Below are 12129 nucleotides of genomic sequence, written 5' to 3' on the forward strand. Positions count from 1 at the left end.
CCCAGCAGGTTTCATCGAACGAATCTTCAAAAGAGCATCTTCCGTGAAAAGTGCTATTGGTTTTGTAAACTTCTTTGCTCTCAGTTCATCTGGACCGTCTCTGTCACCAGTATATTGTATTTGAACTGACCAACAGTTGAAATACCACCCATAAAGTCTTCTGAGTCAGCAAATGGAATGCCAAGCCAAAAGTTTGAACGGTCTCCATTTGTATATTGAGTTTTTGACCTCCTGTATGAGTCCATACTTTCACATATGGCATAATAGAACTTTGCATTTCAGGGTTTATGGTTGTTGTGAAGTTTGTTGTTAAAGTTCATAGCATCTAATGTCAAGTTGTATGACCTCATATCCTCACTGTAGAATATTCTTCTCTTGGATAATATTTGCCATCTATGTTTATATGATATTTAATACCGGGGTTGTAGAAACAAGAATAGTCATTTATAGTTCGTCTGAACAGTACAAACATAGTATCTGCATGTTTCATTGCAGTTGTTAAAGCAATATCTGTTCTTGCACCTGGGTCAGCACTTTGGTTTCCAACTTCACCTGCAAAGTCTTTGACAGATATTTGGTGTATAGGGAACATAAGTGGAACTGCAATATATTTGGCAGCTAAAGCATTTGAAATATCTGGGTCCAACATATAGACTGCAGTCTGCTTTCTATTCTCTTGCATTCAAACTTTTCGCATGTGAACTTAACTGGGTCCCAAGCAGTTCCAGCAGCATTGAAATAATAGTTTACTTCATTGTTGAAGTTTGAGAAACCAAAGTCTAAGTCAACTTTGTCTTTGCAAAAGTCACAGAACTTGGCTCCACCAGTTCCAGCTACAGTAATGCTGAATGGGTCTTGTGTTGGTGCAATGACTAAGTTATTTTTGCTTGGAGTAAGTTCGATAGAAATTTTTCCTGCCCAGTTTGGTAAGTATCTTAAAAACCTGAAGATGAGGAAAGATGACAAAGGAACTCTAAGTTTCAGTTTTTACTTTAGTGGCAGCATTTCCATCTGAACCAGAAAGGTTAACATAAACTCCTGGAACGTTAGGGTCAAGTCTTCTTATTTTCTCAATATTTTGCATACTGGTCTGTTTGTTCTCTAGCTTGTGGTTGTACTGAGTTTCTCAAAGCGAACCATTCATAGTTTGCCCATGTTACTGTTTGAACTAAGTCAGAGTTAGAATATATCTTATATCCCATGAAAACTTCTGGAGCATTTGGTATCCGACATAGAAAATTCCATTGCAACCTTTCTTGTCAGACAACTTGGCAGAAGGTTTTATTTCAATGTCTTGTTCCACGTATAAGAATGAGTTGTCATAGAAATAATATGAAACCTGTCACAAGCAATATCTACTGTGTTGAAGAACCTTCTCCAAACTCACCTACGTTTCCATAAGAAACAGCAGTTGTATATTCGTAAGTTCCAGGAACTATTTCTGACCTTCTAATGGCATTGTCGCATTCGTTATACCATTCGGAAACATTTCCGTTCATGGCATCCAAAACTGTTGGCGTTATATTCTGAGCGGCGTACATTTCATATGGGTAAAATATAGAATAGTTGGATTTATATATCATAATAGAACCCACTCGTACCAAGCTTTACTTTGTTCTACTCTTCTTCTTTGGTGTCGCTTTTGGTAACTTGCCCTCTGCTTCAAGTTGTTGCATCTTTGCCTCATGTTCACCTAGTATGTTGTAAATTTCCCATGTCCTTTTTGCCTTTGGGCTCTGGTCGCCCAACTCAGGTAACCTATATCCTAGAAAGATTTTGTCATAGTTTGTATTTGAGTCTTCGCGTATTGTTTGCATGACTCTTTCCTGAGTTTCCGGTTCAAGCTCTTCAAACAGAGCTTGTCCATATGGAATAAGCTCGTTTCCAAATATATGTTTTTGTAGCCATTCTGGTTTCTTCCATGTTACCAACAATATCTTTTGTGAATGGGAAAGCTTTTACCCAATGTTTCAGTCTTGCGTCATTTATTTCTGTAGTTGGTTTTATTTTGTCAAGGAACATGTTTTTCAATACTAACATTTCATTTGTACTGTCCATTTGAGTTTTCTTAAATATTCATCCCTTCTCGGTTCATTGTCTGCAAAGTAAGTTTTTATGACATTTTGTAACTTTCGTTTGCAAGGTCATGTACAATAGGTTCTCTTCCTTCTCTCTCCCTAACTTTCTTTCTAAACTCTTCACCAAATATACCATCTCTATGGTTCTGTGTAGTTCTTTGAGATAAATGTTCTAGAACGTCAGGTGTTATATTTCCATCAGCCATGTTCATTTCATACTGGTCCAAAATATCTGCATCTTTCATATCTTTCAATGGCATTAAAGCCGCGCTGAAAATACCAGCTACATCTGGTTCACCATTCACTTCCATTGCGTCTACAACTTCTTGGAATTGTGGTTGTAAAGTTTATGAACCACCTATCCGGATTAGCTTTATGACCCCATCTCATTGTAGTTCCATCGTCTGCAGAAACAAAAGTAGGTTTGTTTCCATATTGGCTAGGTTCTGAATGAACTTTAAACAATGTTTCATTTCTATATGTTTTGTTGAAATTTAACCTTTTATTTTCACGAGTTCATCCAAAGATTGAACGTTATATGCTCGTAAGTAAAAAGGATGTTGTATTTGTGTACACCTTCTTTCAGTTCTTCCATTCTATGCTGGATATTTTTCATCTGATGTTGGAGTCTGTTTATGTCGGCGAACATTTTTCGATATTTTCTTTCTACTATGTCAGCCGAATTTTTCTTAGACTCTTGGAAAGATTCCATATTCCCCGCATACTCTTGTTGAGGGTCAAGATTTTTCGGCTGTCCAAATCTTCATCTAGTTCTGTGAAGTTAGTTTCCAAAGGAGGGACTTGTTCGTTTCCTTCTGGCTCTTCTAGCTGTTTGCTGAACTATTTCTTCCATGTCTGGTTGTATCTGAACTTCTTCCTGTGGAGTTTCTTGTACCTCATCTGCTGGCATTTCATATATTCCGAGACCGTTTTTAACAATTTCCCTATCTACGTCATCCGCATTCATAAGCTTTTGTTCTTTCGTTCCGTCTCTATTTTTTACGCGTTTCATGACGAAAGTTGAATTGTCATTTAGCTCTGACATCAAATATCTCGGAGTAAATTCATCCATGTCATTTGGATGATTGCTATTAAATCATATCCCTTAGCGAGCTTGTATTTTCCAGGTTTGAGATTATATCCGTTTTGGTGCTGAGCCATAAAGCTAAATAGGTTCGGGTCAGTATTTCCATCCTTGAACTTTCTAATAGCTTCTTTATATCTGTCACTAAAGTCAACAAGTATCTGGGAAACCACACTCTTCTTTAAGCATTTTTAAGAATTCTTGGTTTCTTGTTCTCTACTTCTTTTATGTCCTTGCTCTGTTTGTGTTGGTTGTTGTGCAGGGTTTTGAACTGTTGGTTGCTGTGCTGGTTGTTGTGCTGGATTTTGAACTGTTGGTTGTTGTGTTGGTTTTGGTGCATGCCTGTGTCTGTGTCCATGTGACGATGTAAATGTTCTTAGGTAGTCCTGGTGCAGGTGCTTCTCTTGGAGGGTTTGTGGTATATAAGTTCCACCAGCTGGCACATATGTTCCATCTGCAGCATAATGTCCTACCTGACTTTTCGTTCTTAAGAAAGCATTTACTAGGTCTGTTTTGGTCTGTTGTAACTCTTTTTCTTGACTTTCCACAACAGTTGCTCTAACGGCGTCATAGGCACTTTGAACTGCCTGTCTCGTTGCTGCATCTGTTATTTTCGTCATATTTTTGTGCTACTTTCTTTAACTCGTTGTCGAAACCTTCAGACTTCAGTTTCTTTCCAGATGAGAAGTCGTTCACTTGTTTCACCTTACTATGAAGAGCTTCGAAGGGCGTTCTTAAAGTCAGCATTTGTTAAAGCTTCATTTGAACTGTCTTCATCCGCTTGTATTTTTGTCCTTATTGACCCTATAAGCTGGGCTGCTTTAGCGTTGGCTTGGGCATCTAACCAGTCATTGTTAGCTTTTATATATTCTGCGCTTTTCATTGCCTTTTGCATGGCTGCGTCGTTATTTTTACTTTCTTGTGCTAAGTTTTCATACTGTACGGTTTGGTTTTGCAACTGTAAAAAGTTTTTCTGCCTTTACATTTGCTTCAACTTCTTTTTTATACTCATCGCTATCCATATATGTCTTCAGGGCTTTTTGTTTTATTTCTCATCTTTCAGTACTTTATATTGAGTAGTATGGTTTTTCAAATTTATGACATCTTGTTCCATTTTTGCTACTTCTGCTGCTTTTTCTGACACTTTTTTCGCAATATTCCTCTGTACTTAGTTCTTTCAGTTGTTCTTCTTTCTTCTTTTTCTCTACGTTTAACTCATTGAGTTTCTTTGTGTGTCTGTCATATTCTAGTTTCTTTTCGTTTTCACTTATTTGCTTCTGTATGTCTATGTTTGACTTTTTGACATCTGTTATTTGATTTTTGAGTGAACTCAAATTCATTTGACTTTGAGGGTTATAGGCTGTTCGTCTGCAGCTCCACCATAGCCTGCCATTTTTCGCTAAAAGTGCCGCTCTTAAACCTCCACTCTGTGCACCAACAACTCGGTTTAAAAGCATAGGATTGCTTGACATTTGTTGCAACATAGTGGGGTCATTCAGCATTTGTTGTTGCAACTGTTGTTGTGGTGTCAGTCTTACTATTGGATGTTTCAATGCTCTCTTCCTCTTACGTATATTCTTACGTAGCTTACGTGGCATTTTAAGTGAAGTTAAAAAGCGGTTTTTGACAGATGTTTTATTGAGACTTCTTCGTAAAGACTTTGTTGAGACTTCTTCGTAAATGAGTGTAAATGACCCAAAAATATATTTTAGGGTAGAAGGGTATATCTACCCCGTTTTCTACCCTCTTTTCTACCCTCTTGAATTTTCATGAATTTCTTCGTAAAGACTTTGTCAAGACTTCTTCGTAAAGACTTTGTTAAGACTTCTTCGTAAAGACTTTGTTGAGACTTCTTCGTAAAGACTTTGTTGAGACTTCTTCGTAAAGACTTTGTCAAGACTTCTTCGTAAAGACTTTGTTAAGACTTCTTCGTAAAGACTTTGTTGAGACTTCTTCGTAAAGACTTTGTTGAGACTTCTTCGTAAAGACTTTGTCAAGACTTCATCGTAAAGACTTTGTTGAGATTTCTTCGTAAAGACTTTGTTGAGATTTCTTCGTAAAGACTTTGTTGAGACTTCATCGTAAAGACTTTGTTGAGATTTCTTCGTAAATGACCCTAGTAGTATATTTTTGGTGTAAATTTCATGAAAATTCAAGAGGGTAGAAAAGAGGGTAGAAAACGGGGTAGATATACCCTTCTACCCTAAAATATATTTTTGGTGTAAATTTCATGAAAATTCAAGAGGGTAGAAAAGAGGGTAGAAAACGGGGTAGATATACCCTTCTACCCTAAAATATATTTTTGGGTCATTTACACTCATGAACTTTCTTGTCTATGTTTTGTTAAGATTTCATCGTAAAGACTTTGTTGAGATTTCTTCGTAAAGACTTTGTCAAGACTTCTTCGTAAAGACTTTGTCAAGACTTCATCGTAAATGTTTTGTTGAGATTTCTTCATAAAGACTTTGTCAAGACTTCATCGTAAATGTTTTGTTAAGACTTCTTCGTAAATGTTTTGTTAAGACTTCTTCGTAAATGTTTTGTTAAGACTTCATTTATACTAAACATCTTCAGGGCTAGAAGGCACGAAGTGCCTGGAAGCCCCACTACCTTTTTTTTTTTTTTTTTTTTTTTTTTCTTGTTGGAATTTTGGCAGTACTTCGGCTTTTTTGTTGTAAACAGAAATTCATCAAAAGTGACACCTCAGAAAAGCTAAAATATTGAATTTTTGGAACTTTTGATAGAGCACGTTTTTAAATATTAATTAAAGTAAATGTATATTTTGTAAAGATTCTTTTTAATAAAAAAAATAAAATTTTTGAAGAAGAACACAAAATCTTCTGAAAAATAATATCACATAAACTCATATTATTTTCTAATATATAACTATTTTATATAAAAATCAAATTCAATGATCTTAAAAGCGAAGGATAAACCTCAAAATTTACGAATATAATGAGTGGGAATATAATGCTTATCTATCATAAAACCATATGAAATATTAATTTTTGCTTTACGCCTAATTTTTGACGACAATTAGCAAAAAATGTTAAATGTTAACACTCAGTCCATTTGAATATGAAAAATAAAATTGACTTTGATTAAATGTTTTTATTTATCATGCAATTCTTCTTGCGACCAAAGATTTGAATAAAAGTTCAAAAAATAAGATAGCTTAAAAAATAATATACGGTAGTGTTTACTAATAGATGAATAGTATATAAATTCTATTAAAATGGATTTGATCCAAAAAAATATAAAACCAAAAATAATTGTTATAATTTAAATGAAGAAGTAATTTAAAACGATTTTATTTATGATCAAATTTTATATATTAAATAAATGGCATACAACATCCATTTTCACAACATACAGCCTTAGTGTGTGCTCCTGTTAATGCAGTCTTACCGATTGTTAAGCGAGTCATTGACCCGTTTTTAAGTTGTAAATTAATATTCTGACCATCAAATATCACTTTATCATTTATTATATCCAAATAATTTTTAGGTGTTAATTGTTTATTTTGTCGTAAACTAACACCTTTCATTTTTTGTGCAATCTTTTTAAAATCACTTCCATCAATTGAACCGTTGAATGATGTATAACACTTAGGGCATAAAGCAACCATGTTATCACTTGTTTCTCAATTGCTAAACCCAATAACTTCTTCTCATGTGCTTTTTCTTCAGCTTTATTCTTTAATTTAGGTTTAAATTTCTCATCAAAACAGAAGAAATCAAATGGTGCGAATTTGAAAATGTTTTTATCATAAAATTGTTTATCGGTAACAATTGCTTGAAATGCTTGAGTGTTAGGAAGATTTGGGTCGCCAGTGATTGCCCAATAAGATGAATCAGTATCACCTTCAATGAAATGAAAACGATTAACATCCATGCATTTATACATAAAATCATAAATGAAAACTAAATACCAGTATTTTGCGTTATCTAAAGTGAAGAATGCCTCTTGTAAACATGTATCACATCTATAAATCTATCTTTAAGCATCACTTGATATGTATCTTCACCTATTTCTCTTATGTTTTTAAACTTATTTGACATACATGCAACACGTGCCTTCTGTGCATTCATTATTTTAGTCTTTGCGTAATTTTGCGTATTCATTGCATCGTAACCATATGATCCATTAAGTGAAATCTTGCAAAATAAACTTTTTCCTTTATTTCCTTCTAATTCAGCCTTTTGTCTTTCGTTCATAAATTTGTTCGCAAATTCATTAAAACAAGTGTTTTTCGTAAATGTTAAAATTGATTGAATGTCATCAATGATAAAATTAAACCTGTCGATTAGATACCATAGATAATAAGAAGAAAATGGTTGATATTGGTTGTGTGTTGATGCTAACTGAGTTAATTTCCTCTGTTTCTGGTCAACTGGTAGATTGTTTGATTTCATGTAATTATACATAAAACTGCCAATTGTTTTTTCATCTGTGATAATATCTAAGTTTCTTATTATCGGTAAAAAGTTTATGTAATCATTAATGTATTTTTCATCAATGTGACCCTTTACTTCAGCCACGAATAAAGTATTTTTCTTCTTAATTATTCCCAGTGCTTTTGCTTTCTTTGTTGCTGTATCACAAATGATAACACCATTCAATCTTCCCGGCATATACATTTTATGGTCAGTATATTGAATGAAATCATGAGGATTAGATGAAAATGATGAAGGATATAATGAATTAAAATCAACACCAACGAAATGAGTCATGATGTTGGAAGTGTCCTCATTTGATACAGTTTTAGTTTCTGGACTATATGAAAGTTTATTAATGTGCGTGATTCCTTTAAGATTAACACGATGTTGAACATTTGATAGACCACCAGTAATTCCATTACGGAGAATGTGATAAGCTTCAACTGAATCTAAAGTCATTGGTAAATTATTTTTTAATGCATAATTTCTTAAATTGATTCTTAAACGTTGAACATCTTCATCTTTATTTGATTTTACGACATTGCAATAACAACACATTAACTGACAATTTTCTTTGGTATGTGGTTTTCATTATCGATTCTATCCAATGTTGGTTTATTTGCATATGTAAACGCTTTACCACACATTTTGCATTTAGATGAAAGGATTAAATCGTGATAGTATTGAAAATCATCCATTGAAACATTATTTTTAGTATCTCTTTCTGCTTTTTCATCTTGTTTCTTATATGATTCAATTTTTATATTTCCAATACTTTTTCGTTAATTCAAAACTTGATTCTATCTCTTCCTCAGGATATTTTTCATTAGGATTAAAGTCTTTATATGCTAAAGCGTAACGAATCATTGAAGCATTCGATGATAAAGAAAGATTATGAAGCATGTCAATTTTATAAACAAATGTTTCTTCAATAATTTTATCAATTGGGTCAATCATAATTTCAACATCTTTATTGCAATAATGAATAAATATTCTAATCTATTCTTAAAGTTTTTAGCATCATTGAGATATATTTGATAATCACTATCTGATATAGTTTCTTGAGTTAATGCTGAATAAAATGAATCTTGAGTGAATGGTTCCACTTTATATAATTCTTCTTCGGAATTCTCCATGTGATAAATTGATAAGGGAAAAAGGATTTAACACGTGATTTTATTGTTTCCGAAATCTTGAGTGAATTGGTCTAATGTCCCACCCGCTATATAATTTCTTTGATGTCAATAAATCTCAATTCATATGGAACGTTTGTTTTCTTTACAATGATTTGCTTAAATTGTGAAGATGAACCCAGCATTGATTTTATTTTCCATTTTGCAGTGTTTAAATCACGAAGAATTAAATTTAAATCAAACTTTCCCGAATTAAAACCTATGATATTCACTTTATTGAATTCCTCATCTAGAAGTTCTTTAAATGCTTCCTTCTGTTTTTCATTTAATGTATGGGACAAAGTCCCCGCCGTTTGCGGCTTCATTAATTCTTCATATTGTTCAATATTTGATTCAACAACTAATGAACAGGTTGAAAATAAAAACTCAATCCAATCAGAAATAAAAGAATCACTCGAAGTTAAGCAAAAATTCCTCGTATACGTTTTATCATTTAATTTAACCGTTGATGATACCATGAATGGTTTTAAGTAAGCGTTCAAAGTTGCACACTCAGAAAGTTGTAATTCTTCTTTCGTCTCTAATGTTTCGAAGTCAAAAGTAATATAATATCTTGTCGGTTGATAATATTCCTGCAAATTATGAGCTAATAACCACTGATATATCTTCTGTTCGTAATATGTGGTGCATATGGTTGCTGGGTCTTTTGCAACTGAACGTCTTGAATTAATCTTCCATTATTTTCTTTACATTTCTCACAATGCTTTAAAAATCTTCTTTGGTTTTTCCTTTCTGGATCATCACGGATAGAATAAACTTCTTCTTTACAATATGGACAAACTTTATAGCCGGTGAGTACTTCAACGTCTGTTATTCTGTCAGCGTGAAGTTTTCCACATGGACTCTGTGTTAATAAAATATTTACTGTTTCAAATTCTGGATCTATCATTATTGATTCCACTAATGGAAAGTCTACCTTATTTATGTCCACGTCTTCTGGTTGAGGATCACAATAATAGAAATCAATATTAACATTTAACATTCTCGCTAATCTCTCACTTTCTGATGAAATGTCAAACCTTCATATGCATCTATTGCTTCATTTAAATAGCTTCTACGAGTTTTAGGATTAGCACCATCAGGAATGTTATAGAAGCGTTTAAATAACCTTCTACCTTCTGCTCTAATTTGATTATCATTCATTTTAGCTGTTCCGTTTTTGTTCATTTATGTAAGAATAAAAAATTAAAAAATAAATAAAAATAAAGTTTATTTTTTAAAGCCATAAAATGAATTAAGAACACATAAATTTTTATCATCTGCGACGTGACGAATACATTTTAATTTACTCAAGAATGCGTACCCTGATACATTAAATCTAATTCCTGTCTTATTTAATTTCACAACTTTGAAAAGGAAAGTATGAATAGCTATAAAATGATGAGAAGATGTTTTATGGGTTGCTTCCGTTTTTTCTGAAATAAATGAATAAATATAATGTTTATAAGTTTTCATATCTTTTATGTTCTTAATAACGAATGGTATAGACCTTTCAACTTCATCTTCCTTCGGTGCTGTTCTTTCATATGAACATTATTAGTATCTTCAACAATGAACCGCAATCACATAAAATTTTATATGTTCCAATGGTTTCTTTTGATATTTTATCTAATAAATCAAAAACTTTATCAACACCCTGTGCATTTATTTAAATAATAATTTGTGTTAAATATCATGATCTTCTTTCTTAATCGTATTAGTTGCATATGTCAACGTTTTTAAGAGCTTTTTTGAATTTTTCGGAATCTAAAGGTGGTGAAAGTAGGATACAGGGGTATTCTTTCATTATCAATAAATTGTAACTTATGTTTACGAATAAATTTAGTACCTTCTTCTGAAAGTGTTTCGTCTATTTCACCATCAATAAAATTTTGTGTTGATTCTGAGACATAATTTTTATATCTTTCTTCATGAGATTTCTGTACTTCTGATTTGAAGCTGGGATATTCATTAAACCTCTACTTCATTTTCATTATTTTTTCAACTTCTCTTAATTCCTTAATTTTTTCATCTATTTCATCTCTTATTTTTTTCAGTCTTTCAATTTCATTGTATTCATCATCTTTAATCCGTTCTTCATATATTCAGGGAAAACATCAGGTTCTTCGGGTTTTTTTCTTCAGATGTAGGATATAAGAATTTATAACATCATCTTTATTCATTTTTCCATCATAATTTAAATCATTTAATAACTCGGCAAATTTTTGACAATTTCTTAAATAATATTTATTAACTTCATAACCCGCCTCCTCTAATATATCCTTTATTTCCTCGTTGTGAATCCTAATTTTTTAACGTTGTTAGTTTTGACCTCATTTCATACAAATAAAAAATATAATAATAAACATAACTAAGTTTTAATTTTTCGTAAGAAGTTTATTTTATTTTTATATATAAATCATTCTTAAGGTCAAACAGACTTCTTATTTTTATATGAATTCCATCCTCTTTAATGTCATCAATGATTTCCATTTCATTATTTTCATTTCTTCTTCTCGTTTATGAGGTCTTTGATTATGACCATTGATTCCATGAAATTAAATATTCTTTATCATTTATTTATACCTCATTAGCTTATTTTGGCTTTCATATTCATTTAATAATTCACAATCTTCATTTTTAAATTGAAGTTTAACCCATTCAGGATTTAAATGATGTTTAATTAATCGCGGAATATCTGACATCATCTATATATAGCTTCTTTTATAAAAGATAAAAAAATAAATTATTTTAAAATTAATGTTAATTTTTTAATGATTTATAAATAAATATATTTTAATGCATCGTCTATATATAGATGTAACAAAAAAAGTCACTAAACCCGTCATATCCTACTACTATTCGGTCATTTTTTTAAAAATTAATTTTTTGTTAGAGATAAGAGCTAAAACTCGGTAAACAACTTCTTTATGTCTAGAAAATTCTATCTTGCCTTTTATTTTTTTCTCGCTGTGAAACGTATTCGGTCATTTTTTTAAAAATTAATTTTTTGTTAGAGATAAGAGCTAAAACTCGGTAAACAACTTCTTTATGTCTAGAAAATTCTATCTTGCCTTTTATTTTTTTCTCGCTGTGAAACGTATTCGGTCATTTTTTTAAAAATTAATTTTTTGTTAGAGATAAGAGCTAAAACTCGGTAAACAACTTCTTTATGTCTAGAAAATTCTATCTTGCCTTTTATTTTTTTCTCGCTGTGAAACGTATTCGGTCATTTTTTTAAAAATTAATTTTTTGTTAGAGATAAGAGCTAAAACTCGGTAAACAACTTCTTTATGTCTAGAAAATTCTATCTTGCCTTTTATTTTTTTCTCGCTGTGAAACGTATTCGGTCATTT

At 31.9% G+C, this 12129-nt stretch overlaps 3 pseudogenes across 3 annotated transcripts, besides 5 other annotated features; all 3 read right to left on the reverse strand.

The window, feature by feature from the left end:
* Positions 1 to 5802: part of a mobile genetic element that runs on past the window's edge.
* On the reverse strand, positions 1608 to 2389 carry TVAGG3_0041030 (annotated as a pseudogene). The gene has a single exon. A coding segment is annotated over exon 1 (782 nt).
* TVAGG3_0041040 lies at positions 2804 to 4057 on the reverse strand (annotated as a pseudogene). The gene has a single exon. A coding segment is annotated over exon 1 (1254 nt).
* Positions 5708 to 5802: a terminal%2Cinverted (terminal inverted repeat of Maverick-3 transposon ID:TVAGG3_0040880).
* Positions 5803 to 5832: 30 nt separating this feature from the next.
* Positions 5833 to 5870: a mobile genetic element.
* Positions 5833 to 5870: a terminal%2Cinverted (terminal inverted repeat of Banshee-A3 transposon ID:TVAGG3_0041050).
* A 626-nt stretch (positions 5871 to 6496) lies between these two features.
* On the reverse strand, positions 6497 to 8060 carry TVAGG3_0041060 (annotated as a pseudogene). Its single transcript has one exon. A coding segment is annotated over exon 1 (1564 nt).
* Positions 8061 to 10691: 2631 nt separating this feature from the next.
* Positions 10692 to 11203: a mobile genetic element.
* The last annotated feature ends 926 nt before the right edge of the window (positions 11204 to 12129 follow it).

This window comes from Trichomonas vaginalis, chromosome IV, assembly GCF_026262505.1.
Source record: "Trichomonas vaginalis G3 chromosome IV, whole genome shotgun sequence".
NCBI lineage: Eukaryota > Parabasalia > Trichomonadida > Trichomonadidae > Trichomonas > Trichomonas vaginalis.